The following is a 19,716-nucleotide window of genomic DNA, read 5'->3' as shown; positions in this document are numbered from 1 at the left end:
TGGGAGCCGGGGGGCACAGGCAGGCCAGGAGCACCTGGGAGCCGGGGGGGGGGAGGCACAGGCAGGCCAGGGGTACCTGGGAGCCGGGGGGGGGGGGGCACAGGCAGGCCAGGAGCACCTGGGAGCCGGGGGGGGGCACAGGCAGGCCAGGAGCACCTGGGAGCCGGGGGGGGAGGCACAGGCAGGCCAGGGGTACCTGGGAGCCGGGGGGGGGCACAGGCAGGCCAGGGGTACCTGGGAGCCGGGGGGGCACAGGCAGGCCAGGAGCACCTGGGAGCTGGGGGGGGGGGGGCACAGGCAGGCCAGGGGTACCTGGGAGCCGGGGGGGGGGCACAGGCAGGCCAGGAGCACCTGGGAACTGGGGGGGCACACAGGCAGGCCAGGAGCACCTGGGAGCTGGGGGGGGGGCACAGGCAGGCCAGAAGCACCTGGGAGCTGGGGGGGGGGCACAGGCAGGCCAGGAGCACCTGGGCGCCGGGGGGGCACAGGCAGGCCAGCGGTACCTGGGAGCCGGGGGGGGAGGCACAGGCAGGCCAGGAGCACCTGGGAGCCAGGGGGGCACAGGCAGGCCAGGAGCACCTGGGAGCCGGGGGGGGGGGGGGCACAGGCAGGCCAGGAGCACCTGGGCGCCGGGGGGGCACAGGCAGGCCAGGGGTACCTGGGAGCCGGGGGGGGGGGCACAGGAAGGCCAGGGGTACCTGGGAGCCGGGGGGGCACAGGCAGGCCAGGAGCACCTGGGAGCCGGGGGGGCACAGGCAGGCCAGGGGTACCTGGGAGCCGGGGGGGAGGCACAGGCAGGCCAGGAGCACCTGGGAGCCGGGGGGGAGGCACAGGCAGGCCAGGAGCACCTGGGAGCCAGGGGGGCACAGGCAGGCCAGGAGCACCTGGGCGCCGGGGGGGCACAGGCAGGCCAGGGGTACCTGGGAGCCGGGGGGGAGGCACAGGCAGGCCAGGGGTACCTGGGAGCCGGGGGGGCACAGGCAGGCCAGGGGCACCTGGGAGCCGGGGAGGGGGCCACAGGCAGGCCAGGAGCACCTGGGAGCTGGGGGGGCACACAGGCAGGCCAGGAGCACCTGGGAGCTGGGGGGGCACACAGGCAGACCAGGGGTACCTGGGAGCCGGGGGGGCACAGGCAGGCCAGGGGTACCTGGGCGCCGGGGGGGGGGGCACAGGCAGGCCAGGGGCACCTGGGAGTCGGGGGGGGGGGGGGCACAGGCAGGCCAGGGGCACCTGGGAGTCGGGGGGGGGCACAGGCAGGCCCGGGGTACCTGGGGCTGCCCCTCGGCCGCCGTGCTGAGGTGGGAGCTTACAGGAACAAATGCTGCTGCCCCCCCCTTGCCCCACACCACCACTGAACCCACACCCAGCCGGAAGGGAGACACCTACAGACGGAGAAACTGAGGCCCAGCAGTCCTGGGACTGCCTGGCGCAGCCTCAGACTCTGGCTGCTGCCGCCCTCCCCTCCCAGAACCCCCTGCGTCCTGCGCCGATGCCCCAGGACAGGCCTCGCCTCCACCCCCCGCCCTCAGGGGTGCCCCCTACTCCCCACCCCAGGCTTCCACTGCTCCCCCTTGCCCGCTGGCACGTCAACGCCAGTGGCCCAGGTCTCCAAGCCAGGGGGCCCCCAGACCAAACCCGCAGCAGCTCCTCCCCTGGACAGCCCACGATGCCCACCCAAGCTCAGGCCAGAGCCCCAAGCTGCCCCCGCCCCCTCCATCCTCTGGGGTGAAGACACCTCCATGCCCCTCTGACCTCCCCCTACCCCCAGGGCCACCAGGACCCGCTGCAGCCGCAGGGCACAGAGGCCTGCCCCTCCAGGCTCCCAGGCGCCCACCTCCCACCCCCAGAGCCCCTGCTCGGCCTCCGCATGCGCCCTGCGCCCAGCCCCTCCACCGTGCCCCTCGCCCACCCCGCCGCCCTCCAGCCCCCGCTCCTGCAGCCGCCCCCACGCCTGCCCCCTGGCTTTCACACGCCCTGCGCTGCCTCCGGGGACAGCCACGGCACCTGCTCCTGCCTGACGCGCATGCGTGTTTCACGACTGTGCCGGGCCCAGACCTGGAAGCGACGACCCCGGCCCCCGTGAGCTCGGGGAAGACGGTAAAGTGAGGGGCCGGGGGCTTGGGGACAGAAGGGCCAGGAAGAGGTGCCGTTGGAGCAGACGCCGTGGACAGCCGGGGAGAAAACGGGGCCGAGGGACGGACAGTCCAGGCAGAGGCCGGAGGGGTGGCTGGGGCGGCGAGGGGGCCCACGCGGCCAGGAGAGGCCGGGCGACGGGACGGGGTGTGGGGTGCAGAACGCAGAGGCGGCGGGCCCGGGACGGACTCGATGACACTGTGCGGGACACGTGGTGCTGTGCACAAAGACGCAGCCCCGCAGCCAACGCAGGGGGACCACCTGCTGCGAGCCACACCCACCCACGGGGCAGGCCCGCCCACCGGGCAGGGCAGTGGAGGCCGGGCCGGGGACCCCCAGGCCCTGGGCTCCGGCGCGGGGGCTCCCACCGGCTCCCAGGAAGCCCCGGGCGGGTGCTCAGGTTACGCCACCTCGCGGGGCCCGGGCTCCAGTTTCCTGCTCCCGTGGGGACACGGACGCGCACCGCCCGCCAGCTGGCCTCCCGCACCTGGACGGCAGGAGTCACCTGGGGAGAGAGGAGCCGGGCGCAGCACCCAGCAGCCCCCCCCGCCCCTTGGCCAGCCCACCTCCCGGGCCTGCTGCCCCCGCCCCATGGCTCGGCGCTCACCCCCACAGAGCGGACTCTCGTCCTTGCCCTTCCCACGTCACGTGATCCAAAAGGGGGACGTCAACCCCAACCCCTCCAGGGCCAGCGGAGCCCCTAGGGCTGTGGGAGGGCCTGGGCACCAGCGGGCGGGGGCTGGGGGACCAGGTGGTGCAGTGGGGTCTGGGGGCTGCAGTCTGGGTACAGAGTGCCATAGGGACAATAGGAGCTGGGAGGAGAGTGCACTGGGCGGGGGAGGGGTTGGCAGGGAAGGGGGCTGGGGCAGTGGGGGGACTGGCAGGGAAGGGGGCTGGCAGGGAAGGGGGCTGGCAGGGAAGGGGGCTGGAAGAGGAAGGGGCTGGGGAGGCGGGGGGGGCTGGCAGGAGAGGGGGCTGGGGAGGCAAGGGGCTGGCAAGATAGGGGGCTGGGACGGTGGGAGGGCTGGCAAGAGAGGGGGCTGGGGAGGCAGGGGCCTGGCAGGGGAGGGGGTTGGGGAGGCAAAGGGCTGGCAAAATAGGGGGCTGGGACGGTGGGGGGCTGGCAGAGAGGGGGCAGGAGAGGGGGCTGGCAGGAGGGGCTGGCAGGGAAGGGGGCTGGGGAGGCAGGGGCCTGGCAGGGGAGGGGGTTGGGGAGGCAAGGGGCTGGCAAAATAGGGGGCTGGGATGGTGGGGGGGCTGGCAGGAGAGGGGGCTGGCAGGGAAGGGGGCTGGGGAGGCAGGGGCCTGGCAGGGGAGGGAGCTGGGGTGGTGGGGGGGCTGGCAGGGGAGAGGGCTGGGGAGGTGGGAGGCCGGCAGGGGAGGGGCCTGGGGCAGCGGGGGACGCGGGTGGGCGTTGGCAGGGTACAGCGGGGGCAGCTCAGAGTCCTGCACGCCCACCCTGGCTTCCCAGCAAGCAGGGTCACCACGCCAAGCCCTCCTCCCACGCCAGCCCAAGTAGGGCTACCGGCCGGCCTGCGCCCAGAGCCCACCCAGGGAAGGGCCCGGTCTTCTTCCAGCAAGCGCACCCAGACCACCCACGGGCCCCAGCCAGGCGCACTGGGTCCCCAGCCTGGACCGAGGCGGAGTCCCAAGTGTGACGGAGCAGCAGCCAGACACGGAGACGCACAGGGCAGGCAGCTGGGACGCTGGAGCGCGGGCACTGCCTCCTGGCCCAATGCCCGAGGCCCACGACCCCGGCCTGAGCCCTTCCCACTGCGTCTGTGTCTGGCCCCCCGCGGGGCACAGCTCTGGGTGCCGGCGCAGGAGCTCCAGGCAGATACGTTTCCTGAAACCGGAGCCGTGGAGAGCTTGGCTACCATTGTCACCGGCAGGAGAGCGGGGAGCCTCCGAGGCCACCCCAGGCAGGGACCCCAACCCCAGGGCTAGGCCCGAGACACCCCCCAGACCCGCCATCCTGGCTAGGCCTCGGGGTTCCCCCCTGGAAAGAGGGAGAGCACCCAAGCTCTCCAAGCACCTCCCTGCAAAGCCCGTCCAGCCCAGACCCGGGCTCGGGAGGACAGGGACCTCGGCTCCGGCCTGGGGTCCAGGATTGGGACCACCGTGGAGCAGCCCAAGCAGGTCCTGCGAGCCGGGTGCCCCAGTGGTCCCTGCTGCAGACCTTCAAGCACCTGCTCACTGCTCGGCAGGCTCGCCGCTCCCACCCGCCCCGAGCCCAGGGACTGAGCCCCCGAAACACTTCCAGACCTCCCGGGGGCTGGGCGTGGAGTCTTCACCGTGCCCAAGTGCCAATGACGCCTCCCGCCGCCATCCTGAGCCTTCAGGACGGCCCCGCGCAGCAGAGCAAGGGTGTGGCACCGAGCAGACTGGGGACACGGGGGAGGGGGGTGTGGGGGCCGCCCTGAGCCCGTGACCAGGACCCCAGGGCTGGGGACACAGGAAGGAGGGCGCTCCCGGCCCAAAGCCTGGCAACGTCTCCCCAGCGCCCCTCGGGGTGGAAGGTGCTGCAGGGCACAGAGCCCCTCCCCCACAGCATCGCGCCAGGGCCAGCAGCCCCCGGGGCCGAGAGGGTCTCCGAGAGGAAGGACAGAAGCAGGAGAGCAGGTGCCTGGGGCCCGAGGAGCCCTGCAGGCAGGGGCGGCTCAGGCCTCCCAGCGCGGCCACGGCGTCCTGAGGTGGGTGAGTGGGAGGGGACCAGACCCCCCAGCCCCCAGCTCCTTCCAAGGGCCGGGCAGCACAGGGCGCAGTCAGCCGGCCCGGCCCCCACGGCACCAGGCTCGGTGTCCGCCCCCAGGCCCCCTGCACTCACCTGGGCCCGTCTGTGGGCAGCACCACCCAAGGGGCGGGGCAGCGGCTACACCCACACCGAGCCCACGGCGCCTGCCAGCCCTCCCCTGTGCATACCACGCCGCGAACACACAGGGGCCCCTGCCCATCTCAGGCAGCGCGTCCTCAAGAGCAGGCAGCCGGCCCAGGCGAGGGAGCACCGCACCCCACCCCAGTAGGCCTACGGGTGCCTCCTCCCCACCCAAGGCTCTGGCCACGCGTGTTCAGGCCAGGTGCAGCGCAGGGCACAGGCCGAGGGCCAGTCGCAGGGCAGGGGCGGACCCCACCTGGACTCCCCAGGCCCAGGGAGCGGCGCCTCCAGTCCTTCCACGGCCGGCCCACCCTTCCATCTCCAGCCGCCTTCCAGGCCCCCTCCCACCCCATCCGTTCCAAGCTGGCCCGGGGTGGTGTGCGCCGCTCCTGTGACCTGAGCCCCCTCCCCATGCCCAGGGGCTAGAGCCGCCCCACAGCCGGAAGACAGAGCTATCCACACGGGCCTTGCTCTCCCCGTGGGTGCCAGGTGCTGCGGTGGGCGCCAGGTTCTGGAGCGGTGCAGAGCAGCACAGCCGCCAAACTGGGACGGCGTGGCCACAGGGGCTGCCAGCAGATCGGAAATACCACGGGGCTGGCATCGCCATGGCGGCTCTGCGCCACCGCATGGCACGTGGGAAGGGGGTAGGCGGGGATGGGAGCCGCCCCCCCAGGTACCAGCACCCAACCCTGGGGAAGACAGGCGGGCAGGGGAAGGGGGCGAGCTGGCCCCGAAAGCGAGGCTCCCGGGCCTGCCCGGTCCCGCTCGAGCGAGGGGGCGGCCGGAGGGCTGGGGGAGGGCCACGAGGGCCACGCGTCAGCCCGCCACATTCCTCCAAGGCCTCCCTGCCCCCACGCCCGCCGCTGCCAACTCGAGCAGAAAACACATCCCCAGGTAGCGATTTGGAGCTGCGCTGGCGCCGGCCCAAGCAAAAATGACAGGCCGCGGGTCCTGCTCAGACCTGCCTGCGCCACGGCTGCGGGGGCGCCCAGGGCTGGGCCGGCTGCAGCCGCCCGGGGCCTGCGCCATGCCCGCTGCCCTTCCCACCACTGGGATGAGGGAGACCAGGGAGGGGGCGGCCAGAGGGGGTGCGGCCCTTGAAGTGGGGGCCAAGACTCTGGCCCCGAGCCTCCCGCAGGCTGGGCCAGCGAGGCCCCAGTGGGGCCGCGCCCAGGGTCCGGCCACGTGGTGAGGCCCCGTCCCCAGCTCCTCAGCTTCTCCTAGGCTCGCCCACAGACCCCAGCCTGATTCTCCATGCCAGCGCCCGCGTGGCAGCACCCTGTCTCATTACTGCCTGCACCCCACTTCAGCTCTAAGGTCTCCCGGAGCTGTGTGCCCCTGTGCACCATGACCAGAAATGCCCAGCACTAAGGAAACCTGAGGGGCCCACACAGGCCTCCCACGAGCTCCAGGAGCAGCAGCCGCTGCCTGCAGCCCCCAGCTCCCCCCCCTCCTCCAGCCCCTCCCGCCTGCCCAGCCACCCTCAAAGGCAGGGAGGGCTCCCCTCGCTCACCTAGCCCCTCCCAAAAGGGAACACGACCCCCCCCACCCCAACACTAGCCCAACAAGGGGGCAGAGAAGAGAAGGTCGCAGCACCTGGGACCCGGGGCCCCCCGGGGCTCAGCGCGGCGCGCTCGCGCACCCAGCCCTCCTGGGCACGGCCCCCGGGCATCCGGGAAACGGCGGGGCGGGCGCAGGCTGGCGGCGGGCCCGGGGCGGCTCCGCCAGGGCCTGCCCCGGACCAGCCCCAGCACGCGCGGTGCACAAGCCTCCGCGGCCTGCCCCGGCCCCAGGCGCCCCGCCGCGCCTCCCCGCCAGGGCAGCCACGCGCAGCGCGACGCAGCACACGCCGCGGGACGCCGCGCACACGGGCCGGGGCAGTCCACGAGGCCAGACCGGCCCACGAGGCCAGCCCGCCGCCGGACGCCCCGCCGCCGCCCCCACCGGGCCCACGCCGCGGCCCCGCGCGCCCACGTGGCCGCGGCGTAGACGGCGCCCCCACAAAGCGCACGCCCCGAGCCGGCCGCGGCGCCCCCTGCCGGCCCAGCCGCGTCGGGCGAGCGCGCGCCGGGGCCTAGGCCGCAGGTGCCGGGCGCGCCCCGGGCGGCCGCGGGGCAGGGGCGGCGGCGCGGCCCACGGAGGCCCGGGCGGCGGCGCGCGGGGACGCGAGCGCAGCACGAGGGGCGCGCGGGGCGGCGAGCACGTACCGGCCAGGCGAACTGGAAGGGGATGACGACGAGGCCCGGGTCCTGGTCGCCGCCGGCCCGCGCCCGGGCCCGTGCCCGCGCTCGCTCCCCCGCGGGAGCCGCCGGCGGCAGGTGGAAGGAGTTGCCGCCCAGCACGGGCGTGGCGCCGTGGCCGTAGCTGCAGGGCCCCGTGGGCGTCACCTTGGCCTGGTACTCCTTGAGGCACACGCGCACGTACGTGTCGCACTCGTCGTGGCCGCAGCCCCCCGCGCGCGTCGTCCGGCCGTCGCCGTCACAGCAGGCGCCGCTCAGCAGCTCGCCATTCACGTTCCGAAGCGCGCTCAGCTGCAGCTCGAAATAGCCCATGGGCCGCGCCGCCTAAAAATAAGGCCGCGGGAGCCGGGAGGGAGGCGCGGGCCGGGGTCGGCGGGCCCGGAAACGCCGCCCCGCCCCCACCCGCCCGCGCCCGCGGCGGCGCGCGCCCCGAGGACTGCGCGCTCGGCCGCGGCGGCGCCCGGAGGCGGTGCCCGCCCGGCCCCGAGGGGCTGCGGTGCGCCCCGTCCCGCGCCCCCGCCCGCCGCCGCCGCGCCCGCCTCACCTGCACGCAGAGCGCCAGCAGCAGCAGCGGCAGCCGGGGCCCGCGCCCCCGGGCCCGCGCCCGCATCGCCGCCGCGGCCCGCCGCCCGCCGGGCCCCCGCCGCCGCCGCCCGCGCCCGGCCCCGGCCGCCCGCGCCCGCGGCCTCGCCCGCCCGCCCTCCGAGCGCCGGCGGCGGGGGCAGCGGCGGCGGCGGGCGGGGTCTAGCGGCGCGAGCCCGGGCGAGCGGCCGGCGGCGGCGGGCGGCAGGGGCGGCGGCGGCTGCGGCTCCCGAGCTCCCGCGCCCGCGACCCGGCCCGGCTCCCCACGCGGCGGCGGCGGCGGCGGCGGCGGCGGGTCCGGCCTCGGCTCTGCTCGCCCGCGCTCCCGGCGCCCGCAGCCCGCAAGTTCGGGCCGAGACTGACAGCTCGCTCGCCCATTCGTCACCCGCGCACCTGCATATGCATGAGGGGGCGGGGCCGCGCGCGGGGTGGGGCCGGGCCGGGGGCGCCCGGGACTTTAAAGGCGGCCGCGGGCGCCGCCTCCCCGCGCCGGGCCGGGCGCGCGCCGCCCGCCGCTCCCGCGCCTCCCGGGGCGCTCGGGGGCTCCGCGGACCGCAACGCCAGGGCCGGAGGGGCGGGGGCGGCCTCGCCTGGCCCACGCGAGCCCCCCGGGGTCGGGAGCCGGGGGGCTGGGGAGCCCCTGGGGTCGCCGCGGCCGCCCCCTCCATCGGCGCGCCCCGGCCGTCGCCTGTCCCCGCGCAGAGGCCGCCGCCTTCGCGCACCGGGTGGGGCCGGCGCCTCTGCGCGCCCGCCTGCCCGGGGAGCCCCCAGCCCCGCGCCGCTCCCGCCTCCCCGACCGCAGGGGGCGCTGCTCCCCGCCGACGCCCCTCCCGCCCGCGCCTCTCGCCTGCCCGGCAGCGGGTCGCCTCCGCCGGGAGCTGCGCCGCCTGCTCGGCGAGGGCGCGGGTGGCCGGGCCGTGCCCTCGAGGGACGCCCAGCACGCGGGTCCGGGGTGGCAACGGGAGGAGCAAGGCCCGCGCGGCCCGGCGGGAAGCTCAAGGGCGCCCCTGCCCCGCCCTGCGCCCTTGTCTCTAGACCTCGCCCCCCACCCCACTGAGGGGCGTCCCTGGCCGAGGCTGCCGGCCACCTTGGCACTTAGGGAGGCCGGTGCCAGCTGGCGGGCCCATCATCACCTCCAGTACCAAGCAGGCCTCTCCCCAGGGCCCCACGCAGCCAATCCCTGCGAGGGGGCTGACTCCGGGGCTCCGAGGGCACAGACCACCGCCTGGAGAGCTTCCCGGGGGATGGAGCCTGAAGGAGGCCTGGTACTGGCCAGGTCCTGAGCTCGCAGTGCCACGGAGGGCACAGGCCACTCTCACTGGCATGGACAGGACGCCACCCCCCAGGCCCGAGGGGCGGGCCAGGCCTGTAGAGCTTCCCCTCCAGACCCCACTCTCCACCCAACTGTCCCCCACCTTAGCAACCCCCTCGAGGTCGCAGAGCTGCAGGAGCAGCTGGGGACCCTTGATAGCAGGGGCCAGCGTCCCCCACCCGTGCCCAGAGGTGGGGAGGCTGGGTGGGGGCAGGACACAAGGCAGGCACAGCCACAGGCAGTGACCCCTGCCAAACGAGGGAATGCTAGGCTAGGGTCAGCATCCTCCTGAGCAGTGGGCAGGAGTCCTGCCTGGGGAGGGGGCTTGCTGGGGACACTCCTCCCTTTTGCTCTGGTGGGGGGTACTTAGAGAGGGGGCGTCTCAAGAGCTCCCTCTCCTCCACCTGCCCCTGGCCCATCCCCAGGGAGCTCCTAGTGGGGTGGACAGAAGACGTGGACGAAGGACCCAGAAGGGCAAATGGCAGGGCTGAGGCAGAGGCACAAACCCAGGGGGCTGGGGGCTCTGCTGAGATCCAGGGGGCAGGCAAGAGTCCGTCCAGCATGGAGCTGGGACAGCACGTGCAAAGGCCCTGGGCCTGAGTGCTGAGCCTAATGCAGGCACGTGGGCAAGCTCAGTGATCCAGGCAGAGGCGTGAGGCACAGGTGAGTATGGGTGGCCGGTGCAGGGCCACGCTCGACCTCGACCAGCCTTCCTGCCAAGGGCAGGGCAAGTCCCAGAAGGCAACTGATGTACGTTTTCACAAAGATTCCTGGCTACTGAGGGAGGGGCATCACGGAGCAAGGACGTGGGCAGGGAGGTCTGTCTGCGGCCTCTGCCCTTGCGCAGGTGACGGGCTGGTGACTGCACCAGGGCCCGGCAGTGGATGCCACGGGCAGGGGGATTCCAGGGTAAGAGATGGAGTCGACAGACCCATTCCCTGGCGGCCCCTGGCCCTGCCCCCGCCCCTCTGCACCCACCTCCCAGGTTCCCGCTGGAAGGAAAGGACTCTGTCCACCAGCTCACTCCTGACCGGTGGGGGTTCCAGAAGCTTCCTCGGCTCCATCTCAGGATGACCTGCTCCCGTGTGGGCAGCTCAAACTGTCAGGAAATTCAGCCTCCCTGGAGCCCTCCCTGCTGGCCCGTCCTGCAGAGCTGGGGGTCAGGCTCCCTGGGCCCCGAGCAGCCCCCGCCCAGCCCGCTGCCTCCCTGTCCAGGGCGCAGAAGCTGCTGGGGCATCCTTTCCCCTCCTCCCCCCAACGGGGCCTGGGGGGCTGGGGGGCGGAAGACAGCCCACCTGTGCTCGGGAGGGGCTGGCACAGCCGCGGGAGGGGCGCCGGCCTCTGCACCCAGCTTTTCCATGGAGTCGCAGGGCCGGGGGGGTCTCCAATGAGGCCTCCACCACCTGTGCTGAGTAGGCTCAAAATACCTCGAGACCCCCGGGCCAGGGTTCCTGGCCCCCTGCCCAGCCAAGCTGCCTCTTCCCAACAAGCTCCCCCCGCCCCGTTCTGGGTCCACCCCGCAGTCTCCAGGCTGAAGGGGCTCCCTCGCAACCTCCCAGCTCAGGGGAGGGCTCAGTCGTGCTCTCAGCCGGGCACGGCATGGGTGGGGTTGCTCAGCCCAGCCAGGGGCTTCGGGTCAGGAGGGGTCCCTGGGGCCTGGCCTGGGCACAGCCTGCCCGGGCTCTGGGCAGAGCCGGTGGGCCTCAGCACGAGCCGTGCTTCCACCGTCCTGCAGTGCTAAATATAGCGGCCGGGGAGGGGAGTTTCCGGTTACACCCCCCCCCCCCAAGTGCCGGGAAATCGATGCCAGCTCCATTAGGCCCGCAGCGGTGCCGGCCAGCCTGCCCATCCGGCCGCAGGGCCGTGAGGGGCCTGGAGGAGGCCCAGGACACCTCATCGCCGCCGGCCCCCCCAGCAGCGCCAGGCCCTCCAGGCTGGCACCGGGGCTGCCCTGCAGCTCGCTCTCCAGGCCCCATGGGCAGGGCGAGGCTGGGGCTGGGCAAGGGGTACAGCCTCTCCCCAGCAGCCCTGCTGCTCGCCCGCCTGGACTCCCAGGAGGCCCCACCTGGGCGGCCCCACCTCGGTCCCAGGCCGCATTTGCATACAGGTGGCGCTGCCGTGGGCGCCAGGCCCATGGGCTGTCCAGCACTGTGCCGCAGGGGCCCCTCTTCCACTTCCGGCCAGGCTCAGCCAGGAGGCTCCCGGCCCGAGGTAGGGGGGGCCTGGGGACCCCACCCCGCGCTCTCGCGAGGGGTCTGCCTACAGCAGGCGTGCAGGAGGGCAGGCGCCCCCAGCCGAGAGCGAGGGGCCACCCCCGGACGCCGACTGTCCGGGCCAAGCCAGGGGCGGGGTGCGCGCTCCGCGCCCCCACTGAATGCCATCCTGTCAGCACGGGGGGGGGCACGGGGCGCCAGGTGCGAGGTGACGCCCCAGTGCCCCCCAACTGCCACATTCCAGGCTGTCTCCCCACCTCGCCACACCCCAGGTTTGGGGGACTCTGGGGAAGGGGTGGGCGGCACCCCCACCTCAAGGGGCCCCGGGCTGCAGACCCCATCACCACGCTGATGTCGGCAGCGATCGGATCTGCGGCCCAGGCCCCCTGCCCGCGGGGGCCCTGTCGCGTGCCTGGGCCCCTGGACCGAGCAGCTGCTGGACTGAGGCCCGCTGTGGCCCTCTGCGCGTGAAGGGGAAGGGGTGTGGGGCGATGGCCCCAAGCCATGTGCAGCCCGCGCCCTTCGGGAGACGGCGGAGGGGGCAGGGGCAGGGCAGGGACACACACCAGGGGCCAGCGGAGCCCAGGCGGGGCCCAGCACCCATGCCCCTGGCCCAAGTCGAGGGGGCTGCTTGATGGCCCCCGCCCAGGGCAGACCTGCAGAGACCTCCCTGCACACCCCGCAGGCAGGGCCAGGCGTCCCAGCTCAGCCAGGGACACCCCCAGGCCGGGGCGCGTGAGGACAGAGACGCTTCGCTTGCTCCCAGAGTTCGGAGCTGGCGGCTGCAGGCATGCGCTTGCATTGTCCCCTCCTCGGGCCGCTTCCTGGGCCACATCTGGGGTTCGGGGACGAGGGTTCCACAGAGCGCGCCCCTCTGCAGCATCGGTCACCCAGAGCTACTGAGGCCCACCTGGGGGGCCACACTCCCTCCACCCTCCCCACGTCAGTGGCCACAGCCCCTCCACCCTCTCCCAGGTCAGTGGGTGCGAGCAGACAAGCCAGAGCTACCCGAGCTTTTATTGGGCCTGCAGGGCGGGGGGACGCAGGGCAGGCCGGCCCCTGCCTGGACCCCTGGAGTCTCACCGGGGACCCGGGCCGGGGTCCACGTGGCTGAGGAACCACGAGATGCCGAAGATGACGCCGAGGGTCTTGGGGACGTCGGGGTCGTCCACGAAGGCCTGGGCACCGTCCAGGGGCAGGTGCACGACCTCGATGAGCTCGCCCTCCTCCTCCAGGCCCCCGCCCGGGCCCCCCCGCGCGGCGTCGGCCACCTCCGCGAAGAACATGGTCTGGCTGGAGCCGGTCAGCCCTACCCCAGACCTGCAGGGAGAACGGGGGACAGGGTCTGCTCGGCTACCCGCGAGGCCCTCCCGCCCCCACCACCTCCCTCCAGCAGGCCGGCCGCTAGGACGCCTGCCGCACCTGGAGACCCCCTGCCCTGTAACCTGCCCCCTTGAGCATGGGCTTTGACCACGTGATATGAGAAAGGGCACTTTTGAGACGGCCTCCTGGGTGGGCCTGGCCTGACCTGGCGAGGTCTCCTGTGGCCCCAGGGCTGACCGCACTCCACGGCCAGGGGGCAGGGAGCTCGGTCCCACAGCCACACGCATAGGCGCCTGGGAGGTGGCCCTGGCGTCCAGCAGCCCTGCCAGCAGATGGCCGCAGCCCGGCCAGTCCCTCAGCAGGGACCCAGCCCACCCGCGCGCAGACCCCGGACGCCTGCAAGCGGCGAGAAGAGACACGCCTTGAGCCACTGCGCCCGTGGCATGTCGTCACGCCGCACGGGGAAGCAGCCCGGCCCGCAGAGCTACATGCTGCGCCCTTGGCCGGGCTGGCTGGGGGCAGGGGCAGCCCCAGCAGGCCTGAGCCCCGAGCCCCCCATGCGGGACCCAAGTCGCAGGCTGGGAACACGCAGGGCCGGGGAACCAGGCCAGCGTGTCCTCCCTGAGAGGGCAAGGGCGGCAGGAGGGGCCAGGCGCTGGCCAGTGGGCAGGATGGCAGTAGTGCCCGGTGTCCGGGAGGGGACCAGGCCTGTGGCCCGGGAGGGGCCACCGGGGGCGTGCGCCCAGGCCTGACGGAGGTCCCTCCAGGCGGGCAGGAGCAGGTCCCGTCCCCGGCCCCCGCCTGCCCGGCAGCTCCAGCTGCTTCCTCCGCGCCTCCAGCCCTTATCTCCACAGCCCCTTCCTGAGGGCCGCCGCCGGCGCTGCCTTTGATGGAGGCCCGGCCCGGCGCTTCCGCTCCGCTTCCGCAGCCTGAGGCCAGAGCCTGCCCCAATCTCGGCTGCCCGCTTGTCGCCGGGTGTCCTCAGGGCCCTTCTCCGCCCCGGGCCTCAGCTGGCCACCTGTCACCTGTCACCTGTCCCCGGCGGGTGGGAAACCGCTCGCCTGGCAGGCCCGCAGCCACGGCACCCGGACCACCACTCGCGCCCTCCTCCTCTCCGCGGGGCGCCGGGGGCTGACCCTCCTAGCCTCTGCTCCCGCCACCCTCCCCGCCCGCTGGCCACGAGGCCCCGGAGCAGGGCGGCCCCAGGCCGGCCAAGGAGGACGCACGGGAGGTCGGGCCTGCCCCATCAGGCCCACGCCGTCCCCCTCGGGGGGGAAATCCTGCCTCTGACGAGGAGGCTCCCAGGCCACCCCCTGCCGCGCACGGGGTGTGCAGCATGAGGGGGGTCAGAGGCCGGGGGCTGCCCCTGCTCTCAGCCCAGGGGCCAGGGGCACGGGCAGGGAGCCTTGAGGCCCGGAAGCCACCTGCCAGGCCTTGGAGGGGTGCGCTGGGGGCAACGTGGGCTTCTGCCCCTTCCCCCGCGGGCCCCCCACCCCTCCCCCATTCCTAAGCCGCCCGGAGGACAGATCCGTGGCTCGCCCCGCCCCCCGCCGCCGGCCTTAATCCCACAGGAAGTAGCGGCATCTGTCAGCAGCAGCTGCCACCCGGAGCCCGGCCCCACGTGGCGCGGGCCGCAGGGGGCCCGTGGGGCCCACCAGCGCCACGAGCGGCCCAGGGCCCAGGTTCCGGCCCTGAGTACCCTCCCCGCACGCCCCCACCGGCAGCCCCCCGAGCCCAGCTCCCACCCACCTGTACGAGGCGACCCGGCGCAGGTTGGACGGGGCCAGGCGGTAGCCGCACTCCTCCCAAGCCTCCTTGCACGCCACCTCCTCCAGAGAGAGCCCGGGCTGGTCCACGAGCCCGGCGCACAGCTCGTACGTGACGCCTGCCGCGCCGGGCAGCTCGGGCAGTGGCCGCGGCGCGTCCTGCTCTGCGGTGGCCAGGGACCCTGGGAAGTGGCGCTCCACCTCGCCGGCATACACGGCTGGGGGGGCGGGGCACGGTGGTCACGGCCCCCACCCACGCCCCCATCACCGCCTCAGGACCCCCGGCCCCGCAGCCCCCCGGCTCGCACCCCGGCCCCGCAGCCCCCCGGCCCCGCACCCCGGCCCTCACCCGGCCGGAACTGCTTCACCAGCACGAGGCTCCGCAGGGTCTGGTTGAAAATCAGGACCGCGACGCTGCAAGAGGGGCGAGGGGCGGGGGGCGGGGGCACGCTCACACAGCAGCACCCCCGCTGGCCTGGGCTCCCGCCCCGCCAGACACACCCATCTCCCCTTCCCTCTCTGTAGCCCGGGAGGGCTGGACCTCTTGCTCTGGTGGGGAAACTGAGGCCCAGGCCGGGCAGGGCCACACGCTCAGGGCCAGGCCACGCCCACTGCACTCCGGCCAGATGGGGGGTGGCTGGAGAAGGACGGCTGGGCAGCTGAGGCCGGGGGCTGGTGGGACACAGCCGCCCCCAGCCGCCCGCCGCGAGCCACGTCCCTGTCCAGCCCAGGCCCCGACGCCAGGGCACGCGGGCGCCAGGACGGCCACTCCCAGCCCCGGCCACAGCGGCTGAGCAGGGCAGGCCCAGCCCTGGAATACAGGCACGGCTGACCCCTCGTCCTGGGACACAGGCACAGCTGGCCCCTTGTCCTGGGACACAGGCACAGCTGGCCCCTCCCCTGGCCCCAGGTCCCGCGGGCACCGTCCCGGCCACGGGGCTCTCACCTGTCGTGCGTCCTCATGAAGTCCCACGACTTCCGGACGCCGTTCTGAAAGAGGCACAGCAGCGGTCAGGGTGGGCAAGAGGAGGCCCTGGGGAGGCCGGACAGCCCCTGCAGCGTCAGACCCGACCCAGGGAGGCCACCGGGCCCACGGGGCCGGGCTGTGGCAGGGGTAGGGGAGGCAGGAGGCAGCCGGAGCTGAGTGGGGTGGTCGAGGACGGCCGGGCACTGCAAGGGTGAGGCAGAGAACCAGGGCAAAGGGTGCAAACGGTGTCCCAGGCACAGCACAGGGCACAGCGCCAGGCACGAGGGCGTGGAAGGAGGCATACGCTGTCACCAAGTGAGGGAAGGACAGGGGTGACTGGGCAGAACGGAGGCTGGGGAGACGGGAGGGGCGGGCCAGCCCAGGAGCGGGTCACCCACCGTCCTTGGCGATTCCATGGTGGGGACCAGACCGTGAAGTTTGGGGGGGGCAGCCACAACACCAGGGACACCCACCCCCTGTTCATGGCTCTGGCCACCTCTTGTGTGAATGTGGCCCCACGGCCACGCTGCGCCCTGGTTCTGGGCACTGGACAAAGAGGTGGGCAGGACAGGACCAGGGCAGGACAACTCAGGGTGGATGGCTCCAGCCATGAGGGGCACAAGGGACCCAAACCCAGCCAGGCGGATGCTGCTGGGCAAGGCAGCTCCCACTCGAGGGCCAGCGAGGCCCTGAGGCCAGGCCAGGGGGCTGCAGCGGGCAGTGGCCATCCCACCTGGCCGTGTACCCTCCCCGAGGGGGCCCTGCTGCTGGGGCTGGGACCTGGGCTGACGGTCGTTGGTCAGCTCTGGGGCACTGAGGGCCACGGCCCTCCCCATGGGGCTCCATCCAGGTGGGAGACACAGGAAAGGCAGCAAGGCCGCTGGAGGGCTGGGGGCCCCGTGAGGGCTTCCTGAGGTGGCCGGCAGCTCGGGGGTGCACCCAGAGGCCGGTGGCCAGGGAGGGTGGGCAGGGGGCCTGGGCTCGGCCCGGAGGCAGAGGCGTTCCTGGGGGCCGGCGCTGGCAGCCTCTGTCTCCAGGGGAGGGCTCCGGTGCCCTGGGGTGAGCCGGGCTGCCCAGCTGGCTGTTGAGATGCCGCCCAGTAGGGCGAGCCCAGGCCTGCCCGACCGCCCAGGCCGGCCGCCCCCGCCTGCCGGCCCCGCGGCATCGGCCTCCTTCCGGTCAGTGTTGCCCCATGCGGGCTCAAGGACCCTCTCGGCTCTGAGTCCACCAGAAACTTAGGTCCAGCCAAGGCGGGGTCCAGGGGAAGGTCCAACAAGGCCCACTGAGGCCAGCAGCGCCTCCACGGGTCCCCAGGCCAAGGGCATGGGGCAGGCTGGGGGCGGAGCTGGCTGGGGGCGGAGCTGGCTGGGGGCGGAGCTGGCTGGGGGCGGGGCAGGCTGGGGGTGGAGCTGGCCGGCAGCGGTACCTGGGCTACAGTGAGTGGCCAGTGTCCACGGCTGCCGACAGAAGGTTGCCTGCCCCCTCCACCCCCATGTGCTGCAGGTGCCAGCTCAGCTCGTCAGCAGCGCCCGTCAGTGTGGCAGTGGAGAGCTCTGCAGTGGCAGCCCTCCCTGAGCCCACCGGTGCCCCCTGAGACCACCCTCCAGGGGCTGTGCAGCCAGAGCCAGTGACCTCACACCCACCAGTCCTGCCGGCCAGTGCCAGGGCCTGCTGCCCCAGGCCAGCCTTGCCATCCTGGGCCGTCCCTCCAGAGCCAAGAGGACAAGGAATGGTGGGGGGGGGGGGTGGCAGGGGAGGGGAAGAGCAGCCTCCACAGAGCTGCCCCCAAGGGGCTGGAGAGACGGGGAGGCCAGGGGAGCAGCAGGGCACAGCACCCGGGAGGCCTGAGCTGGCCGAGGCATGGGGGCTACCCTGCCCTGGCCAAGAGGGCACGGGGAGCTGTAGGCAGAGGCGGCCCTGGGGCAGGCGGCCCTGGGGCAGGTGAGGCCAGCACGGGGAGAGCAAAGGTGAGGCCCGGGCCACACAGCACCCAGCGAGAGCCTCCCAGAGGTGCGTGGGGGGCGGGGGGGCAATGGCCAGACTTGGAGACTGGGCCCCGTGTGTCCCCCACTCTTTACACGTGGCTCTGGGGGAACCTGTGGCTCTCCTGCCTGCTCCCCCAGGCCACTGTCCCCTGGCCTGCCCGGAACTCCTCCATCCCCCCCTCCGCCCAGATATCTCCTCCTTCGCGGCACCGCCGCCAGGCCGCCACCTCCGGGAAGCCTTCCCTGAACTCCGCCGCGCCCAGTGGGTTGCACTGCATAAAGGGACGGATGTGGACAGGGTGGCTTCCGCGGAGGGTTGAGCGGTCCCCCAAGCCGTCCCTCCAAGACCCGTCAGACGCTCGCCCTTTCGCGAACCTGCGATCCGCGGGGCAGAGGCGGGGCCCACGCGCAGAACTCGGGCGGGGGCGGGACCCGGAAGGGCCGCGGGCTCGGGGGGTCACCTGGCGGTAGTGCAGCGTGAGTGGGCGCAAGTAGGGCGAGGCGGCGCAGCTGCCCACGGCCGCCCCCTCGATGCGCTCCATGGCGCGGGGCGCGGGGCGCGGGGCCCGGGGCGGTGCGGGCGGGAGCGGGCGGTGCGGCCTCTGGGCATGCCCAGTGCGCGGGCGGGGCGGGGCGAGGGGGGCGGGATGCGGCGAGGCGGGGCGGGGCGAGGCTATGCGGGGCGGGGCGAGGCGGGGCGGGGCGCGCCTGCGGGGCGCGCCTGCGGGGCGCTGCGCGCAGGTGCGCGTGTGGAGTGGGTGGGCGCGCAGGTCCGGCAGGGGACTCGGGCTGCGGGTGGGGGTCCGGGGAGCCCGCGGGGCCGCGGAGAGAGGAGGGGGTCGCAAGAGCGGGTGGGCTGGACTCGGCCGGGCCTGAGACCTCTCCGGTGGGAAGCAGGGCTTGGCGATGCGGGGACTCCTACGGGGAGGCGGGAACAGCTCTGGGGGGACGTGACCGAGTTGGTGCCTCCCCGCCGGGGTGGCCAGAACCCCGAGGTTAGGTCCCGCAGGGAGGGGCGACAGCCCAGATGGAATGGCAGGAGACAAGTGGGCAGGTGATGCCCGCCGCCCCCTCCCCCAGCACAGGGAGGGGAGGAGGGGTCCTTGGGAGGGAATGGGTCCCAGAACCTGCCGGACAGAGAAGGCCCTGGAGGGAGGCAAGGAGCGAGGAAGCAGAGGGGGAGGCAGAGCCTGTGGGCGGTGGCCTGGGGCCTGGGCGGGACTGGACTGACCAGCCCCCAGGGAGGCACTGCCCCACCCTGTCCCCGGGGCGGCCCCCTCCCTGTGCCCAGGGCGGACCCTTCCTTGGGGCAAGAAGCCGGGCCCCTGACTGCTCCTGGCTGTGGAAGGGCCCAGTGACCGGCTCCTCACTGGGCTGGGCCCTGAGGACCCCCGAAAGCCTGGCCTCTTTGAGGAGAGCCGTTAGCACGGCCTATCCGGCGCCAGCACTGTGGCAGGGGCGGGTAAAAGCGATCCCGCCTTTTCAAAACCCCAGCCCGCGGCTCGCTGTGCCCTGCCCTGGGGCAGCCGTGTGATCGCGCAGCCGGCACCTACATCCCAGGAGGCCCCTGCTGAGCAGCAAGCCCCCAGCCCGCGATGCCACCCCTCCCCGTCTGGGGGTCGCCCTGGCCCAGCCAGGCGTCTCCAGCGCAGTTGCCATCAGGTGGCCGCGGGGGCTGGTGTCACCGGGGGGCCGAGGGCTGTGGACATCCAGGATGGCCTCTTCTCCATGCCTGCTGCCCCAGCTGGGGGCGGGCCGGCCACCCGGCCACACCTGGCCCCTCTGCGTGGCTGCTGTGGACTTGGAACTGGGCACAGGCGGAGCAGCTCACAGCCCGGCCCCAGAAGCCTAAGCGGGCCTTTCCAGCACGTTCCGTGGTCGGAAGAGGTCAGGGCACCCCAGGTTGGAGGGGAGGGACCTGCTCAGGGTGGGACACTGGGGCCACAGGAAACTCGGAGCTGTCACCCCCACCCCCGCCCTGTAGGGTCGTGAGCGTCCCACCCTGGGCTCGGCCGCCAGGGTCCTGGGCCCGAGGGCCCACCCACCCTAGACCCATCCCAGAGGGCCACCACCCCAGCACCGCCACCCCACCTGGGCTCCCTCCCTCGCGCCCGGGCTGCGTCCTGCCGGTGCTTGCTGGGAGGTGAGGATGGCTGCAGGGAGGTGACGACAGGGACGCAAGCGGGGGGCCGCCTCCTCCCCACCCTCGCCCTGCTCTGATCCTCGGCTGAGAGCACCTGGGGTTAACCAGCGGCTCCTCAGAGCCCCCGTTGCTTCACGTTTTGAGGGAAAAATAACATTTTCATATTAACTCAGGCTG

General features: G+C 73.9%; 2 protein-coding genes across 2 annotated transcripts in view; both read right to left on the bottom strand.

Annotated features, from left to right (window-relative positions):
* Positions 1-8,498, bottom strand: part of JAG2 (jagged canonical Notch ligand 2) — a 60,042-nt gene extending 51,544 nt beyond the window's left edge. Inside the window, exons 1-8 of the mRNA XM_058294904.1 lie at positions 8,384-8,498; positions 7,793-8,223; positions 6,953-7,572; positions 1,112-1,187; positions 699-995; positions 504-579; positions 313-389; positions 77-196 (exon numbers count right to left, since the gene is read on the bottom strand). Coding sequence (XP_058150887.1) covers positions 77-196; positions 313-389; positions 504-579; positions 699-995; positions 1,112-1,187; positions 6,953-7,572; positions 7,793-8,223; positions 8,384-8,498 — 1,812 coding nt within the window. The remainder of the gene's footprint in view (positions 1-76; positions 197-312; positions 390-503; positions 580-698; positions 996-1,111; positions 1,188-6,952; positions 7,573-7,792; positions 8,224-8,383) is intronic.
* A 3,856-nt stretch (positions 8,499-12,354) lies between these two features.
* NUDT14 (nudix hydrolase 14) lies at positions 12,355-17,961 on the bottom strand. The gene is made up of 5 exons (XM_058290811.2): positions 17,858-17,961; positions 15,391-15,434; positions 14,794-14,858; positions 14,428-14,662; positions 12,355-12,675 (listed from the first exon to the last, which is right to left on the bottom strand). Exons 1-5 carry the CDS (start codon positions 17,936-17,938, stop codon positions 12,435-12,437), a joined length of 666 nt encoding a protein of 221 aa, XP_058146794.1. The 5' UTR covers positions 17,939-17,961; the 3' UTR covers positions 12,355-12,434.
* Positions 17,962-19,716: the final 1,755 nt, after the last annotated feature.

This window comes from Dasypus novemcinctus, chromosome 3 (assembly GCF_030445035.2).
Source record: "Dasypus novemcinctus isolate mDasNov1 chromosome 3, mDasNov1.1.hap2, whole genome shotgun sequence".
Taxonomy (NCBI): domain Eukaryota; kingdom Metazoa; phylum Chordata; class Mammalia; order Cingulata; family Dasypodidae; genus Dasypus; species Dasypus novemcinctus.
The sequence above is the reverse complement of the archived record's forward strand: the minus strand, read 5'-3'. Positions and strand labels throughout refer to the sequence as shown.

Coding starts and splice junctions, on each gene's coding strand:
- NUDT14 (XM_058290811.2), bottom strand. CDS start 17,938: ATGGAGCGCATCGAGGGGGCGGCCGTGGGCAGCTGCGCCGCCTCGCCC. Junction 15,435..17,857: donor TCACGCTGCACTACCGCCAG/GTGACCCCCCGA, acceptor TGCCTCTTTCAG/AACGGCGTCCGGAAGTCGTG. Junction 12,676..14,427: donor CGCCGGGTCGCCTCGTACAG/GTGGGTGGGAGC, acceptor TTCTCCCTGCAG/GTCTGGGGTAGGGCTGACCG.